The 19,591-nt window shown below is 41.2% G+C and overlaps 2 protein-coding genes across 2 annotated transcripts; one reads left to right on the top strand and one right to left on the bottom strand.

The window, feature by feature from the left end:
• The first annotated feature begins 246 nt into the window (after positions 1–246).
• sox19b (SRY-box transcription factor 19b) lies at positions 247–6,043 on the top strand. Its single transcript, XM_055058551.1, has 2 exons — positions 247–1,539; positions 4,407–6,043. Exons 1-2 carry the CDS (start codon positions 887–889, stop codon positions 4,666–4,668), a joined length of 915 nt encoding a protein of 304 aa, XP_054914526.1. The 5' UTR covers positions 247–886; the 3' UTR covers positions 4,669–6,043.
• A 4,906-nt stretch (positions 6,044–10,949) lies between these two features.
• mpdu1b (mannose-P-dolichol utilization defect 1b) lies at positions 10,950–18,556 on the bottom strand. Its single transcript, XM_055058552.1, has 7 exons — positions 18,410–18,556; positions 15,353–15,418; positions 14,222–14,354; positions 14,049–14,134; positions 12,876–12,994; positions 12,316–12,426; positions 10,950–11,822 (listed from the first exon to the last, which is right to left on the bottom strand). The coding sequence occupies exons 1-7, from the start codon at positions 18,495–18,497 to the stop codon at positions 11,688–11,690; spliced, it is 738 nt and encodes a 245-aa protein (XP_054914527.1). The 5' UTR covers positions 18,498–18,556; the 3' UTR covers positions 10,950–11,687.
• Positions 18,557–19,591: the final 1,035 nt, after the last annotated feature.

Here is a 19,591-nt window from a genome sequence, read left to right on the forward strand (position 1 = left end):
GTGCCTTGTTGGATTTCAATGTCTGTTTCTGGATTTTCTTTAGTACTGTAAAAAAAAAAAAAAAAAAAAAAAAAAAAAAACCTTCAAACGAATTCTTTAGCTTGCTAATTAAATATTTAGTTTGAAGCTGCGACATTTAGAAATGAATTAATGACATGAAAACTGAACCCCCATTTTCTGTTTTCTTAGGCCAGACAAAATAACCCAAACTATTGCTGTTATTGTTTTAGACTGTGCATTGGCGTCCCATAATATACAGCTGATGAATTGCTCATTAGTAGTTGATGTTTTCAGAAATCACATGCAAACACATGAAGGTAAACTATGGCCCTGTTAGAGCCTTTGAATGTGGAATGTGGAAAAACGTCTTCTGCAAGTACCTCTTAAATATGGGGCCTACGCCCCCTCCTCTTCCCTTCCCTCCACATCACACCCAGATCGCCTCGCGGACGCGACGCCCCGCGTCAGTCATCAACAAGTGTCTCTGCAGCGTCGGAAGCTATTCACATTCAAATGGCCCTCTGGAGCTTTTCGCTTTCCCATTGGTCCCTGCTGATGTGCAGCGGCGCAGAGTTGGTCTGGTGGAGCTCCGGGGCAGATGAGTCGCTTCAGTGTGAGATGCTGGGGCCGTTTTGACAGCTGCTGGACGCGGAACTCACACTCCTCAGTTTACACACAACCTGAAGAAGAGAAGTAATGACACGCGTAAAGTAGAAAAGGTGGATCTCGCCTGGCTCGTCTTGTTTCCCGGGTGTGACGTGGGTAATTAGCAACTTTATTTAAATCACCCGGTCGAACCGGCTGGGAAGCAAAAGTTGAAGGAACCGGCAGCCCGGCTGTATTTCACTCACTCCCAAGTCTCGTTGAACTCACCAGGCCGGCCGACATGTACAGCTTGATGGAACACGAGCTGAAACCAAACGGCCAGTCTCAGACGCACCAGAGCGCCGGGATGTCCCCGATCACCGGCAGCCTCACCGGGAGTCTGGGGACCAATGGGAACTCTCTCCCGAAAACGGCGTGTCCACCTGGCGGCGACCCCATGGATAAAGTCAAGAGGCCCATGAACGCTTTTATGGTGTGGTCAAGAGGACAGAGGCGGAAGATGGCGCAGGAGAACCCCAAGATGCACAACTCCGAGATCAGTAAGCGCCTGGGAGCCGAGTGGAAACTTCTCACCGACGCCGAGAAGCGGCCGTTCATCGACGAGGCCAAGAGACTCCGGGCCGTCCACATGAAGGAGTACCCCGACTACAAATACAAGCCCCGCCGCAAAACCAAGCCGCTGCTGAAGAAGGACGCTCAGGTGGGCAAGTATCCGCTGTCGGCAGGGAACCTACTGACGGCGGCGGCCCAGAGTCAAGGCGGCAGCCCCCGGATGGAGGGCTACGGCTGGGCTCCGACCGGGGGCTACACCGGCATGCAGAGCGAGGCGCTCAGCTACACGCAGCAGCTGCACCGGTACGACCTGTCCGCGCTCCAGTACCCGCCCGCGATGACGGCGGCGCAGACGTACATGAGCGGAGCCAACTCCTACAGGTGGGTTCTCCTCCGTCATCATCCGCCCGGTTCGGAACTCGTCCACAACTTCCACGAACAACATGAGTCTGCCGCCTTTCACACTTTAATATGTGAATATTCTCTGTGCAGGCCAATCAAATCACATTTCACATTAATGATGTTCACCCACAATAAAACACTATAGAGTGCAGTCTCATACATTCCAGTGAGTGTTATCAAACGGGCAATAATTCTTTATTTTGAGCATTAAATTATTCTTTTTATTGTGATGCCAATAAAAAGAATTGGTCTGAATGTGGTGCGAAATTCAGACTAAATCATTTCAAATGAATTTAAAAAGTTTTTATCTGAAGAAATCCGGCAGATTGTGTGGACGTGTTTATTATTTCACAGTGCAAGTTATTTTAATTGATCAAAAAAAAAAAAAAATCCTTTCCCAGAAAGTTTGTCAAAATGAAAGTTTGTCAAAATGAAAATGTAGATTATGCTGCCTGACCACCAGGTTACTGTCCAGCTCAACTCCGTGTCGATTGGTCAACTTTGACCTTATTCTTGCACAGCCTTCTACTTAAAGGCTGTTAAACTGTTTGGGCATTATTACACTTGCACATGTCTGCACTTTAATTCTTAGTGCAGATGAGTCTTTAATGTTTTGGACATTAAATCCACTTCCGTTGTTACAGAACTTTGGCTTGAAAACAGTTTAAATTTGATGTAAAGCACTGGAGCATGATTTAACAGACTTAAATGATGGCCCAGTCGGGTTATGATTCAGTCCCCGAGAGAGTTTGGACCATGGAACAGAGTTCAGTCTGTTGCTTACTTGTTATGCCAGAGGCTGTGATTTTGGGCTGGGTCCTGCCTGGAATGTTGATTAAGCGGACTCGGTGATGGGCAGGGCTGCTCTGTGTGTGGCCACCCACAATTTCTTTGAAACCATTGTCCAAAGTGATTGGAGAGCTTTGTCTTCTATTTAAATTTCCTCAAACTACAGACTGTGTGCACTGAGAAACATACGGCTCTTAATCCAGCAGCGGTGCTCTGTTTCAGTGTTTTTTAAGCCAATTCTGTCTTATACAAATTAGCTGTTCGATGTAGTGTTTACTCTGTACTCTTAAGTTGCCTTCTAACATTTACCAATTCTGATGCTCAGCCCAAAGTACGCTACACAAGTTTATTCAAGCGCTGCAGTTCAGACTGGGATTTTCTTGTTTCTCTCTAGAGTTGTGTCGAGATGCTGTGAAGTTTGTTTCGCCTACAGAAGATGGCTGTCAGAGTTTGGCTTTTTACAATAAGCATATTGGATCTTTTAGAGAGTGGTTTTTTTTCATACATTGACTGACAAAAAACTACGGAAATTCTTTAGTGGAATCGGCCAGCTGAGGAAAGGAAACATGCACAACAAAGCTCTGGCCACAACTGTTAGAACGTTCTTCAGGTGTGGCATGCTGCTGTGATTTATGATTTCTTAGATGGTCTGTTCCATAAAACGATACTCATAAGAAACATAGCTTACCTCTGAACTGACTGGCTGTTGGCAGATTTTGTGTACACTCTTCCTCCGTTGCATCAATTATCTTCCTACTTTTGGTGTCATCATCTAAAGACTTCAGTAAGTCTTCCATGATCTCACAAATGGTGAAAATAGTCGTGTGCATGATGCTGTTCACTCAAACCTTGTGCAGAATTATTGAAGACTTGGCATTGGATGGATGAAACGTGTTTCCGACGTCTTGTGGGTAAATCCTGTTTAGACAGACATGAGGAATGAAGGCTTGCAGTTTGGAGGGTGTGTTGGGCTAAAGACGATCCCCGCCTTGCCTTAACACGCAGATGCAAGTCACAATTGATGCACTATTTTCCTGGCTTATATGGTGCGATTGCTCGTTCTCAACTGGAATTTTCTTTTTCAGCTCCTGTACTGTTCTACGTGGTAAAAAATGCCAATTAGGGGAAGAGAAGCCATCTTGTTTCCACAGTAAAATGGAAGCTGTAAACTCAAATCAGCGAATAAAGAATTTTAATTTGGTAAAATTGAAACTATACCACTTTTTTTTTCTTTTTCTTCTTCTTAAGTTTTGGGACCAAAGTGGTTCTGAGTTCAGGTGTATTTAACCTCCTCTTGTCTTCCATTTTGACCCAGACAGGTTGTTCTTATTTTTTTCGTCAAGTTCACATTTGAATTGCTGCAGCAGAAAATTCCATCTGAGTTGTGAACACTGTAGGTCTGATTCAGACTGTTATTTCAAGTTTCTGTATGCAGTTGCAATTAAAAAAATGTTTTATAAGGGCTTGTCCTCAGGTCATGTCAACCCGAGGGCAACAGGAGGGGGGGGGAATTTGAAAAGATATCAGTTTTACGGAGATCAATGATGCCATTCCATACTGTTTGCCTGTCCAGCTGTGATTTCCTTAGTCTTCCGGTCAGTCTGACCTGAGGCCTGGGTTTGGTTATTTTTATTTCTTTTGTAAAGTTCACATTTGGATTGCTTGAGCCTAAACTTCCCCCTGAGGTGTGCACACCATAGTTCTGATGCAGGACTGTTAGATTAAAGTTTCTGTATGCAGCTGCAATTGAAAAACATATTTTTTTAAGGGCTTGTCCTCGGTCGACATAAGCCGGGACAACAGGAGGTTAACAGATTCATGTCAGCATTCATATCCAACATTAAATTCTCAAACATTCCACTTTCAGCCTTTATCATTCATCTTGAATTAATTTGTCTTCATAGTTCTGAATTTTGTGGTTTGCACAAAATGCTGCCAAATCACATTAATACTTTTCCCAGCCCACAGTGGTGCAGGTGTAAAGCTTCTCAAACTCGATGTACCAACAAAAATAAAAAAGTGCTTCTTTAATTTGTTGTGTTTTCTCTCTCCTGCAGTCCCATGTCATACAGCAGCAGTCCGCAGCAGCTGAGCCCGGTGAACATGCCCATGGTGAAGGCAGAACCGGTCGCCCATTCGCCCTCAACAGGAACACCGAACCACCACCGAGGGGCTTTGCAGGGGGATCTCAGGGACATGATCAGCATGTACATTCCTGGACCTGGAGGGGATTCCTCCGATACTGCGACTGCACAGAGGGGCTACACCAGTGTCCAGCAGCACTACCTCAGTGGAACGGTGCCACTTACGCACATTTAGGACCGAAGTGGGAATCCTGGGGTGGGATTGGGAATAAGAAAAGCAGCCGATGCACAGGGACTTGAACAAGAGAATGAGGTGAGGAGTCCTACAGGACAGAGCTAGACCATTGCAGCTGGTCCATGTTTTAACCTCAGTCATTGGGTTTTGGGCTATTTGATGAAACATGCCTTTGAGTCTTAGGTTAACGTTCCAGCTTGTTGACAGACGTGACCAGCACACACTGTCCCTCACCTGTTGTAGTTGCATGCAGGTTTAGGGCTTACCACTTTAGCTCCCTGGTACAGAGTGCAAGGCTAACCTTTCCCAGCCTCTGTGGTCTTCATGACTCATTGTGGACAATCACTGGTTGACTGCACTTATTAGAAAAGGTTTAACAAATGCCCTGCAGCCCAGAATTTCTTGCCACAGAGTCATTCTTCACAAAAAAAAAGCACATATGGAGATGAGCTTTGGAACCTCCTCCCCCCACCACCACTCACTCATTTGATGTCATGAACTGTTACTGGGTCTATGATGATTCAGAGGCAGAAAAAATGCACAAATATTAAAATCTTTTTGTTAACTCTGTGCACTGGATTTGGCTTTCCACTTCTTTCTCCCTTTTTAGATATTTTCCCAGTTGAAGTCAGGCTGATGCACTTGTTGGACAATCGGCACCAGATCTACAGGAAACCAAGAGCATTCAGAGTTCCATCTGTGTTTTCCTCAAAATGTGTCTGGAACATGGAGCAGGTCCTTGTTCACATCAAATCAATTGATTCCACTTTCAGATTTGAGATGTTTCATTTTCAGCGTTTGAATTTTATTTGCTGGTTTTAGTCTTTTTTTTATTTTATTTTTTAGAATCATTCTCTGCGTGTAAATATCCATTGTTCTGCCAGTGTTATCACTTTCCTCTGGGCTGGAGTTAAAACATTTCAGAGAAGTCATATTTCTGTTAGTATAGAATAAAAGGGTGGACAAACCTCTCTCCTAAAAAAAAAAAAAAAGATTCAGTTACTATATATATGTTTTTTTTTTTTCCTTCTATCATTTTTCTATGAAGTGGAGGTTGTTTCTGGCAGAGCTGGAGTCTGATCAGCTTGCACACACGAGATGCTGAATGTGGTTAAAACACTTGTGCTGGAAACCAAGCAGACACTGGGAATTAATACCAAAAGTGTTTGAAAATCACTTCTGTTACACTAACATCTGAATGTTTACATTACTACCCATGTATATTAAAAGGTAACTTTTATACTGAATACTTTGTAGAGTACATGTAAGTGTATGCAAATTCTGCATTGTAGAGTCACTGTTGTAAATATTGTCCATATTTTTAGACTCTAATGCAGAGTCTTGGTTGCTTTTTGATTAAAACTCTTATATGGCACTCTTGTCAGTTACTTTTTTTTTTCAGAACTAGTAGTAATGGTCTCTTGCTGGATGTTTTATTGTGAAAGATTACATTTCTTCCTAAAAGAGCAGAAAATAATTTGTTCAACCAGGAGCTAAACAAAGTGTGAACATTTTATTATCTTAAACATCTTAAACACCTCGCGTTAAAATGCGCCGATTGATCAGAAAACCGGTGAAGTGTCCAGGTTGCAGTTTGGCATCCTTGCGGTCCAGTGGCAAGTGAATCTAGAATGCTGTAAGTGGTGGTGAAACTGCAGCTATATTTTTACCTGTACTTCACATGACCCTCGTTATTTCGACTGGCAGTAATATAAATAACGTCCCAGCATTAAGAAGATTCAAATGTCACAATGGCCTGATGTTGGAGCCAGTGGCTCCTGACACCCAGGTGGTCAAAAACTCTGGAACAATGATGCACCACTTGTTGCCTTCACTTGCAGTTCTGTTTCAAACATTCATCCTAAAAAAGAAGGAAATTCCACGAGTTCTTTTTGGCTCCTCTTTCAGAGATTCTTTATTTCAGATAAAAGGGTCGGATGGGATGCATGTGGCGGTCTGTGCTGCAGTGGCTCTGTTGAAGCCTCTGACTGAAAACCATCGGTAGACTTGCAGCGTTTATGAAGCATTATTTGTGCACATTCAGCTCCAGAGCCGTCCCCACGGCAGAGCAGGCTTTCAGCAGCTCGTTCAGCTGTTTCAGTGCTTGGTTGCCTCAACAAATGTTGGCAGAGGAGATTCCGTCCTCCATGACGGACACCAGAAGATGCAACCCTGAAGAACGTTGGCTTCCTGAAGTACAGTCTGCTCTGTCCCGAGTTGAAAACAGCAGCGTTGCAGTTCCAGTTCAGTCTGTCCAGATGAATACAAGGTATTTCTACTTCCTCTCCCTTCATGGTAATGTTGTGTGACACTTTGAAATGTCAATTAGCCTCTTCCGCTTGTAACTCTCTGGTTGTTAAGGTTACAAAACAAGCCTGAAGTGTTGACAAAACAGCAGAAATCTTTCACGGAATCTAAACCGGATCAAAAGCAATTTAAAGTGTGAAAATGATTTTAAAATCTAGAAACAAATTTAACGGCAACAGGTTGCCTCCCAGCATTTTGGTCCGGATGTTTGGAACTCACTCCTGGTTTTAGGTGAACCAGGTTTGTGGCCACACCAGCAGTTCGATTGCTTTATTTTGTCTCAATCAGTTTAGATATGGGCTCAATAACCTTTAGCAGACTGATAGGAAACTACAGACATTGCTGATATGTCCTTTATTTCAAACTGTTAGCACAGCTGCAAACTCTCTCAACTTCAGCTTTCATTGGTCTGGCTGCTCACGCTCCCTCCATATGGGCGCAAAACATTTTCCCACACACGGTTTGTCACTTTTTGTGATATCAGGCATCTTCAGTTCCTCTTTGGTGAATGGGTGACGACCTTGAAAGTGGAGCTGGAAGCCATTTTAAAGTCCTGGCTGCTTCCAGGTCCATCTGAGAATATATATAGTCTATATATATATATAAATCTGATGTTTACAACACATTCCAGATGTGATTCCTCCAGAAAAAAAACAAAAAAAAAACAACTTATGGAATATCAGAAGGTTGGAAACTGACATCAAACTATAAACCAAAGCAGAGTTAGTTTAAATCTGTTTTCAACTAGATAAAATACATATAATTGTTTTTTTTATTTTTTTAATTATGAGATGTAGCCTATCTTGTGTGATTTGCTGCACTAGTCTGAAGTGGAGGATCTGGTCCCACAGGTTCCACTGCCTGCAGCTCTCGGATGCAGCTCTGTTGTCTTCTACACTGTCTTCAAGAAGACAAACACTGGAGGGGAGTCTCATCGTGTCTCCAATGATTATTTACTTTCTTGTCTTTAACCTGTTTTAAAATTCACTTTCCTCTTCTCCCTCTCTTTCCCTTTCAGCAGCCATCCTCCTCCTCCAGGACACTCCTTAGAAAACTGGCCGTAATTGGCCGTTTCGGAGGCGCATTGTCTGCGGCTTTTCAGGCCGCAGGTGCATATAGTAAAGCCGCAGTCTCCGCTCCTCCCCTGGGCGTCTTTGTTCCCTCGCCCCGCTCCCCTCACTGCCCCACCGAGCAGAAAATTAGGGCTGCTTTCTGGGGGGCTGCGTCCCCGGGCTTAACCCTTTCATCGACCGTTGCCTTTCTCATGGAAATAGGAGGGAACCCCACACCCGCTAATCGGTCACCGAGGGGAGGGGAGAGGAGGAAAACGGAGGGCCTGGAGATCAGCAGCAGGGAGGGAGAAGGAGCTGAGAACAGATGCTGACGACACGGAGAGAGCCAGAGTCCCTCACACAGCCCGTCCTGTCTCTGCTGCAGCTGTTGCTGCTGCAGCTGCAGCACCTAATAAAGATCTGCAGCACTGATTACTGCGTGCAGACAGCTGCTGGTAGTTTATTGGTAAATCAGTCAGAAGGTTTTCTACTTGGACTAGTGGGAGCAAATTCCTCTTAAGCTTGGTTCATGCCAACACTGTTTCCAGAGCCTAAGCAGGCATGTTTCTATGGTCACTAAATGATGGATTAAAATTCAATAAATGAACCAAACTCAAAGCGTTCCTGTATACGGTGTGAAATAATCCCGCCTTGATTCGAATGTTGGGTTTCCACAGGGCTCCATTCTGGGACCTTCACTGTTTTACCTCCACAGATGATCACCTGCCTGGTGATTCTCTGAACGGCGTGTAAAGTGAAGAACCACCCAGCCACCAACATCACTGATTACATCCTTGTTTGTTTAATAGGATTAAGGACTGGATTTAGCATCTCGCTAAAGGTGCAATAAGAGCAATTTCCCGTTCAGTTCAACTAATATCAGAGGATGAAACTATAGTAGTAAACTAACAACAAATTACTTATTTGTCAGAATTAGAATCAGAAGTGTTATAAGGCTCCTGTTTCAATAATAATAATAAACCCAACAGCATTTGTGACATATTTGAGCCTGCAAGCTGGAATTCCCAGTAAGAACTGGGATGTTTCCAGTGGAACGCCTGTTGATGTGGACTTTAAGTTGCACAGATACAGGCCTGCTAATTGAAGACTGGAATATAAACTGAATGTTCCAATCATGTTCTCTTTTTTTTATTATTTTTCCAGCATCATTAGACTTTAATGACAACTATAAAAACAACTGGGAAAAATGCAACATTGGAGGTTTTAGCCAAAGCAAGCACACATTGCAGGTGATTCAAGACACAACTTATATACACCCCTTTCTCAGACACTGAGCAGCATTCAAGCCCAGTCTGCTGAGAAATGATGTTTTCAACTCTCAGTGGGAATCAAGTGAAGTTTAGTTTAACTTTAGCGCTGTATTAAATATGCAACGGAAACAATAGAAACATGGAAAGTGCACAAATGATCAAAAATAAAAAAAACTGTCGAGGAACACAACGCAGGTGGAAGAAAAAAGAAAGACGTGCCCAGAACTGTAGAGTGAAAACTTGTGGCAAAAGTTCCTCCATAACCAAGAAAGTGACACAACTGGCTGTTCTGAAAATGCTTTTTACTGGAAGATGAACTCAAACTAACACAGAACATTGTTTGGAGCGAAAACATTACTTTGCTTTTTTCACTGTCAGTTATTCCCTCTCTGACAGAATCCAAAGTGTCTGTGCTATTTTTCCTTACATCATTTTTTTTATGGCTGTGCTGTGACAAGAAGGGGGAGATCTAAAAATATGCATCACTTGTCCAGCGTCCCACTGAAGGGGAGCAGAAACTGTGGTTGTTTTGACAGTGGTCAGTGGGAGGGCAGGGATGAGGCAGGGAGAAGGGTGAGCGCAAAGGAGGCGGAGAGCATGTCAATGGAGGGATTTTCTGCTCCAGTACATCACATTGCCCGGCAACAGGCAGCGAAGCTTCAACAAGTGGTTGCCATGGATGTGCTGAGAGTGACTTAGGAGTCCACAAAGAGCGGTGGTCATTCTCAGTGTTTGTGAGAGTTTCGGAAAGGGTAGTGGTCACCGGCGGGATTTCAAAGAGCGAAGCGAGGGGACAATCCGGTCATAACCTGTTTGAAGTGAGCAGGTCTCAGTGGAAGATTCTCCTGGGTCAAACTTTTACTCATGAGTAAAGTAAAATTACTCATGAGCAGCTCTTGTTTTCCTTCTTAAGTGAAAACTCTGGCAGGTACGAGAGGAGGATATAGAAACAGATCCTACTGAGAAAGACAGGAATATTTAGAGCGACGCTGCCTCTGGGAAAGCTGACATCCAGAAATGTTCACTTGAGACACAGTGAGGTTGAATCTGCAATACATCAACATACCAACGCATGTATAGTGCACGTAAATGACAGAATACATTTTTTTAAGCATTGCTTAAAAAACAGAGTTGAATTTAGGTCTAATATGAGAATGCAGTCATTCTTTTACTGAATATTATACTCAGTATAATAGTACACTATAGACAAGAAAAAGCTGTCAAAAGAAATAGCAGAAATTTACATAGGAAGAACATAGGACAAAATAAAGTACTAATTTAATTTAATGTATCAAATAAGAGAATAGAGAGTAAAAGGTTCTGTTGTTGAAATCAGAATCTCAACATTTTATTTCTTGCTGATATGAAATCAGAATAAATTTATATTTTCTAAATGCCAAAATGATGAGAGAAAAATATTTAAAGGCCATTTTTATGATGTTCTTCAAAGCAAAAGCTTAAAATGCGCATCTTGTTTCATTGTAGTGAATGTAAACTTCTGTATCAATTTATCTGTCTGTCAGACTGAGCTCCATGGTCACACAAATAAATATTACATACACACACACACGCACACGCATACACACACACACACAACAAAACAAATTTAAATTAGAAAAGCATCAAAGAAACCGAGAAAAACCACAATAGGTTCAATTTCAATTATGCTTTTATATATTGAAGCAGTGCAGTAGATCATAAACCAGACAGACATGTTTGGGTCAGAACCAAACCAGTCTGTTCAGCAGCCGGACTCAGGATCCACTTCAGTTTGACGATTCACTTCCTGACAGTCGGCTCTGCTAACGCAGAACTTCCTCCTTTCCTGCACATAACGATGTCGAGCCCGATTACACGCCAGCGGAGCGGTGGCGTGTGAAAAGCTGCAGGCGTGGTTTCAGTTCATTGATTCGAAAGCTTTTTACATCAGATTCAAAAGAAAAACAGCCTGGAACTGCAGCAGCAGCTCCACTTACTTGGAAATTGAATATTCATTCTCTTTCAGCACATATCAAGATTTCAATCAACAAAAGAAATAAAAAAAGTTATGATTTCCAGATTATAATTGGATTTTACGTGAGAAAAACAAACAGAAATAAAAGCTCACACAGAACTGTAGCGTTTATTAATCCTGATCGTCAGAACAGGTTGTCATGATGAGGAATGTTTCCCTGGAATGTGATCGCTGGGTGATGATGGCAGAGTGGTCCGGACCCCAGCTGACCGTCATGTAGCCAGGAGCTGCGCATCATCACTCTGGTCTGGGAAAATTAATCTCTTCCTGAAATGGGACGTTGGTGCTGCTCCGCTCGCTGTCTGTGAGCTCTCCGGGTTTTGAAGAAGAGAAATTCGAAAACCGCTCATAAACAACACTGCAACTGTCGAGCGTTTACGCCCTCTTCTTCTTCTTCTTCTTCTTGTGCTCAGGGCTGCTGTTCCAGTAGTAGAGGACCTGCAGAGTGATGATGCCGTTGCATGTGGAGGATATGACATACGTCAGAGCCATCAGCGAATCCCCGGTCTCCTGGGAGAAGACAACATTCGATTCTGTTCAGTTTAGTTCTATAGCAAAAAATGTCACAACAAATGTCTCAATGCACTTTACAATAATAATAATAATAACAATAATCATCATTTCAGTTGACGTGTATTCCCATTGATCCTAGTTCTCAAAGAGTACAGTACGCTCTATTAATTATTCAAAGTAGATTCAAAAGTTTAATACTTTGTTTCTTTCTCTTTGTTATGTGATTTTTTAAATTTTCAGATTATTTTATCATTTATTGATGTTATGTACCACACCATGCATTTTTTACTTTGATATTAAAAAAATTTCTATTAATTATTATTTTTTTTTTTAAGTTTCTACATAAGGAAACCCAGCAGAGCATCAAAAATACACCGGTGATGAAATTGGCTCTAAAATGTGTTCAACTTGTGTAATATGAGCTTCAGGAGAACCTCCTCTGCTCCTCCGTCGGTACAGGGACAAAGACGAAGGACGAGCCTGTTCTCACCTGCAGGGAGGTGAAGATCCGAGCGAGCGATCCGGCGAATAGCAGGAAGACGGAGATGGCAGACAGCTGGCCCGTGTGTCCGTTACGGAAGTTGGTTGCAGCCTGGATCAGCTGGAACGTTCAGAGTCAGTCGGTCAGTCGCAGTGACATCACTATCACCACCACTTTTAACGCATCGTATCGGTCTGATCGATGAAACTGGGCCGATACCAACAACCGTTATGGATGTCTGCCTTGTTTCTGGAGAGATTTGGTCATGTGACATTGATAGCGATGCAGCACAGGATTATGGGAGTTTAACTTGAGCAGGGAAGCAGTGGTGAAGTCAGCAGTGTGGTCGGTTTTTTCTCAAGGTGTTGGGGCATGTATATACATACTATCAGTAAATATTGGTTATAGGCCATAACAGCAAAATCAATATAAGATATCAATAATGACCAAAATAAATACATAAATAACTTAGAAAATTCAGACAGCTCCGATTGATACCAGGTCAGTTACTTGTCAGCGTGATAAAGGTCAGGCAGTGTGATGCAGAGAGACATGAAGGGTTTGCCCACCCTGCCGATGATGATGGCTGGCATGTTGAAGGCCTGCATGCTGGTGACCACCGACATGGGAGTGACCGGAGACAGGAGGACGGCCAGCAGGACGAAATACACCACCAGAAACAAGAGACCTGGACGACACATACAGACGTTTAGCTCAATGTCTAACAGTTTGGTGTTTATCTGACCGTATATTTACTGAACCTAAACATGATTTTAAATGTTTTAAACACTTTAGTCAAATCTATCCACAGCAGCCACTATAACTACCAGCAAAATGTCGGCCAATCCATTTATCTGATTTCCTTCATTTTGGTTGGATACTTTGAAATGAAACTGATCTTATCAACTGTAGTAAAGGTTTGAAAATCAGCCACTTTTAACTGTTAACAACTGTTGCCAACTTTGTGACTTTCATGTATTTTGTAATTTTACAGATGGAAAAAATAGTCGGTTTTGTCCATAATGCGTTTTAGGGTCATGTTGATGAGCTGAATCCTAAAATCACATTGATTTTTGCTCAATCAGGTCAACTTTCTGATCTATGGAGCAACATGAGCATCAAAATGCATGATTGTTCTCACATCTGGATCAGTTTCCTGAGAATCTGACCAATGAGTGACGAGCAGGAGGAGAGATTCCATCAGGACAGAAAAGAGTCTGACAATTTTACACAATGAAGGCATAATGTTCAATTCACATGTGCTTACATTTATCAGTGTTTATTATTCAATCTACAGAAATCTAAGGTTGTAACATTTCATTAATACACTCTGTTAAAAAAACCATTTTGTTTCTCCTGAAACCTTTTTTGGCTGAGAAATATTAACAGAAATGAACTGATAGTGTCAGAAAATCGACGATCGAATTTCTCTGAATCAAATTAGAATAAAAGCCTGACCTGATTGGGATGAATGAATCTCATTTTTGGATTCAGCAGTGCAAACTAGTCATAATTCAGTTGAAAAACATAGACAACTTCCAAAAAAATATAGAATTTCTTTGTAACCCAGTGTTATCAACCTTTGAATAAAAACCCAACCTGTTTATACAGATGAAAAACCCACACAATATTTTGGCTGTTGACCAGTGTAACTGGAACACAGCCTCATCCCAGTGTGGCTGGTCAACAGCAAATAACCACAATCAGTACTAACTGCAGTGTGACAGTGGGCCTGGTCTCACCTATGCCGGTTCTCCTTCCATAATGCTGGATGAGGAAGCCGATGGCGACTGTCTGCAGCATGAGGAACAGAGCCTCACCCCAGGCACTGCGGCCACATTCAGCACGTTACTTCAATGATCAAACCAAAGAGTAGAGAGAAGCAACACAGAGATAAAGTGCATGAGGTCCAGACCTGAAGGGGAACTTGTTGGACATGCTGTAGACCATTGTTCCAGTGATGGCTAGCAGCTCCAGGAGCACGGAGTTGAAGCTCAGCCCCTCTGCACTCTTTGCTCTCATCAGTTTTATGATCTGAGGTAATTTCACTGTGAACAATGGAAGCAGAAACGTTACAGGTGTTACAGATATACCCAAGGGGACGTTTATCCAAAGAGAACCTAAATCAATTTTTGTCTCGACGAGTGGAGGACCTGACTGAAGTTAAGCAGCACCAACAAGAAAAGGATGTGAATCGGTTCAGATCAGATGAGAAAGAAAAACGTCTGATTTACACGGATGCAGCCTACAGAGGACAGCGCTGGTGGAGGTCAGGAGGCGTTCGCCGCGAGATTTAGATTCTTCTGACTGAAAAATGTACGTTTGGACCATCCATGCTAAAACCTTGACTTGAATCTATTCTAGAACCGGTGAAGGGCGCTAAAGATTAGGGTGATGACAGGGAGACCTTCCAACCTGAGCTGTCGTTCCAGCAGACGGCATCCTCAGCATATGCTGGGTTTCAAAAGGAAATTATTGTAGGTTTGCGTGATAAATAAAAATCGATTAAATCAACCTCTGGAGGCTAAATGCCTTTAAAGTTTAAAATGATTTTTTCTTCTCCCTACTGCCCATCAGGCTGGGCATGATCAGGACAGCAGGAGTGGGCTGCCATGACAATTAATTCATCATAAAAAAATTAAAAAAAAGTAAAGAAAGAAAACAAAAAGAACAGCAACAACAACAACAAAAACTGAATTTGCAATTTAAAATCTAGCCGTAAGGAATGCCAAAATTACCCTGAAATGTCTGAGTGGATATTTAGTGGATATTCAGATTCAAATCCTTTCCATTTCTTATTTCCTCGGATCACTGTTTCCCAGTCTCTTGTTTTTTCACTTCTTTCACAATAATCACTATTCATACTACAAAAAAGCTTCATTTAAATTCAAAATCAAACTCTAGCACCAATACCAATTAATCACAGAAATAATTAATCAGTTGAATATTTTTGTAAGTATATCTGAGGAGAGAAACAACTCAGCTTTATTTAAACAGTTATGGTTTAAGCCAGAAATAAAAAGAGGAAGAGAAATAAATGATTTACCCAGCACTGATCCCAGGATGATGCCGATCCCCAGGGCTTTGCTCAGGACAATCTTCAGACATGGTACTGGTTAAAAAAAAAAAAACACAACAAAACAAAGAGGAATAAAATACGTGAACACAGCAGATAGAGAGGAGATGATCATTCATTTGATTTGACCTAGAATCATCCAGATAAACAAACTGCAGTAAACGAAACTGGATTAAATGAAAGTTGGTCTCTGTTTGGGTTAGAGCTGCTCCATATGGACCAAGATGATCTCTTCTGAATTTGCCCCACAGAACATAAAGTGAAAAGCAAGATGAATTCATGTTGTAGCAGAACACAGTTCACGACATCACAACCCTGCAGGCCTGGTTCCACTTCATCGCGCATCCAAACGCAGTCCTGGAAAGAAGTAGGGACAGGCCAACATCGCCCTCTTCTGGTCAAATGGTAGAGGGATGCTGGGTTGAAAACGGTTTTGGTAAAGACGAAAGTGAACAAGTGATGAAAATGATTAAAGTGTCGAAAGTGTCTGGCATCATGCCGCCCCGTCTGGCTTCTGGATGGAGGCACAGAAGGAGTTGATTGCCAGATTAGATGGAGTGAAAATGAATAAATGATGGAGAGATGAATCCAAACCCAACAGTTTTTCTTCAACGAGAAGCAGAGCCTGCATCCATCTGAGAAAGTACTCCCCCAATCTTGCAGAAGGAAAGGCGTGCACGTTTCTGAATATGAAGAAAGTTGTTTAAAAAAAACCCTCATTTTTACTCCATTTAGTATGTATTAATAGTTTAGGTGTAACTGATTCAAGGCAGGAAAAGTCTGGTTTGATATAATGTCAGAGAGAAGACCCATTAGTCTTTTCATACAGAGTGTGAAATATCTGGTTTTAACAGTATTTCAATTCATTCCTAAACTGCTGCAGTCCGGAGCGTTGTGACATGGGTTTCCTGTTGAGCAGCTTTCACTGAATGTTCCTGTAACTGAATGAGGAACTTTTTCTTCTTCTTTTTCTTCTTCCAAAGCGTTTTCTGGCAGTTTCCAAACTGTGTATTACCTCTATCAACTGGATGTAGATGTCATTCAGAAATTATTTGTATACATCTTCAAATCTTCAAATAACAAAATTCTAGACATATTTATACACTCGCATGTAAACTAAATCCTCTCAGCTAATTTTGTATTTTAAAAATATTTAATAATATCATATGATTGCTGCTTCCCTAATAAATTAGCCATATTTACTGAACTCCTGAGCATTAAAATCTCCACATAAAATATTTCTTCCATTCTCCTTCACAAAAATACTAGCAAGTCTTTCTCTACTTATCTTTTTACAGGGGTTAGAAAAATGTATTATATTAAACTTTGATTTACTGATCCATACCTCAACCACTGCAACTTCTATTTCTTCATTTAAATTAAAAACTTTATAACTAATACCCTGCTGAACAAATATAGCAACACTTCCTCCAACATTTGGATTTTTATATTTACGTAATGCTACATTAAGTATAAAATCAAGTGATGGTTTTAACTAGGTTTAATGAATACAGACTATATGTGGTTTAACATTCTGTCTTTCAATAAAATATTTAAACTCTTGGCCAATAGCAATTAAGCTTCTTGCATTCCAATGCATTATGGATATAACCATCAAATTTAATCATTACTGGACTGTTGACTTTCATTTATCCCAGTTGTTAAAACTTCACTGATTGACTCTAAAGACAAGTCTTCCATCTCAAGGTATTTTTCTGCTGCTTTAATTATTATTTTTAATTTGCTCTGTTCTACTATCTGTCTGGGCTGAACAATTGATCACAACACATTTCTTCTTCTCCACAATCATTGTATTTTCTATGGATCTTTGACTCTTCAGTTGATCTGTTTTTTTTTAAATGGAGTTTGAGGCACAGAAATGCTGCTAGCATTAACATTTAAAGTACTTACCTTTTTAACTGCATCCGCATTGGTAACTTTTTCCTTTACTCGTACATTTTCTACCTGCACTGCTCTTTTATGAGCTTCACATCCTTTAAATGCAGCACTATGTTCCCCACCACAATGACATCATTTTAACTTAGTTCCTTCAGAACATTTCCCAAACTCATGCTCCCCTCCACACCTAGCACACCTGGCTTTAGCTCTGCAAGCAGCAGCAATATGTCCAAACCTTTGACATTTGTAGCATCTGGTTGGTGAAGGAACGTATTGCCTTATTGTAGAACTGACATATCCAATCATCACTTTTTCAGGTAATCTCTCCTCTTCCAGGACTAAAAGAACTGATTTACTAGGACTTTTTTCTTGTAACAAACAAATGCTTCACTTTAATCAGCTCCTTTCACATAATCTTTAATCTCTTCCTCCATCAGATCAGTCGACACTCCAGCTATTCCTCCCATGACTTTTCCTCTGTCCAGCCATATGTGTGGCTTGATTGTTTTTCCCAATAATGTTTTGCATCTCATTAGTCCCCTGCACCTGATCTCCAATAGATGACCATCTCTTAACTTTCTATTTTATATATTGCCTCGTTTATTCTCAAAGGATTCAAAGCACATGGGTTCTGGAATCTAAGAATCACTTTAATTTCATTTGCTTTATCTTCCTCTCTTTTTTCTTCATCAGATTCAAATCCTTTCCATTTCTTATTTCCTCGGTTCACTGTTTGCCAGTCTCTTGTTTTTTCACTTCTTTCATAATAATCACTATTCATACTACAATTATCTGAGTCATCTTATTCTTCATTCATCCATCGCAGTTCCTTGTTTAAAGTGATCTACAATTAACTCCAAATTGCACCTCCGTCATTTTAACCAACAAACGCTTCAGAGATCGCCCTCCGTCAAGCCACGCGTCTCATCCGCGGACAGAGCTCTCACTCTGCTGCAATTTCCTGGAACCAAAGTCTCTCCAAACGAGGAACTTGACTGGATGTGTGGCGTTTAAACAAAAGCACGAACAGACGAGGCAATAAATCCCGGAAGACCTCACACCTAATTGCCACCGTCATCACGAGACACCTTGGACCGACCGCAGGAAATGACGAAACCGACCACTCACCGTCCAGAAAGTCGAAATCCAGAAAGAATTTATGGTAGCAATGTTCTGGCATAAAATATGCCACTAGTATTCCCCTAAAAGGATCCATGAATGACTCCCCTCTCGGACAATCTGACGTATCTGCCGTGTTCGATGACGTTGCTCTTGACTGTGTTACGGTCACAAGTCCCCGGCAGTTTCAGTGAAACACAAAGGTTCCGCTTGAACTTCTCGTCCATATTAAACAGTCGTTTTAATGTAAATGTGCCAACTTAAAAAAGAAAGCGAAAAAGATTGAATTGTGACCAATGAATAGAATTATAATTAGCTTATTATAATTTAGCCTGGCTTATTTTGTGGGGCAGAGTAAACAAGCTTTTGTTTATGTATGAATACAAAAACAAACCACTACGTAACTTTTCAAATAACATAACCATTATTATTAATTCATAAATAAATAATAAGGATGTAAAGAGTGACATAAACATGTTGCAGAAATCTAAGAATCTAGTGTTTCCAAATCTCTGAAGTCTATTTATTTAAATGCATAATCAATCTACTCAAGTAAGAATAGCAATAACAATATAATTCAAATAAAAAAAAGAGCACAGTGCAGTAAAACTACTAATTTCCCCCAAACAGTTTCTCAATAAATGTAACCAGTACTACCTACTTTTGAACATGGATATATTGGCATTAGTTAGTCATCGTTTTGCCAACATTACCTGCATCCAACAGCAATACTCGACTCACTCTGTCAGCCTGGCGGGGGGATGTGCAAAGTTCTTTGCCTTTTGTTGGTTTGCTGCCATAATTCTAACACACATACCTGCAGATCTGCACAGCATGAGCAGCAGCATGTCTCTGTCAGCAGTATATATGTTGACATGAATCAATATCGATTCCTCAGTTTTGATTCAATATAAAATCAACACAAACGCACAGTTGAATGATGATAAATTCAACACTGATATAGTGCAAGTTATAACTGTTGACTAAACATGTAAGTCACCAAACACTTTTTCAATGTCAAGCTTCAACATGGATCCAACGTTTCTGTTTGTCCACATTTTGCTATCTGGAAATGCTCTCATCCAAGAGCCCAAAGAGAGCAGCACAGGGCAAATCAACATTCAATCAACATTGATTAGACATTGGGAATTCAATCGTAATATAAAATGATAACCGCAGACTTTGACGTCA

Source organism: Poeciliopsis prolifica, unplaced genomic scaffold, assembly GCF_027474105.1.
Source record: "Poeciliopsis prolifica strain line A6 unplaced genomic scaffold, Auburn_PproV2 SCAFFOLD051, whole genome shotgun sequence".
Lineage (NCBI taxonomy): Eukaryota > Metazoa > Chordata > Actinopteri > Cyprinodontiformes > Poeciliidae > Poeciliopsis > Poeciliopsis prolifica.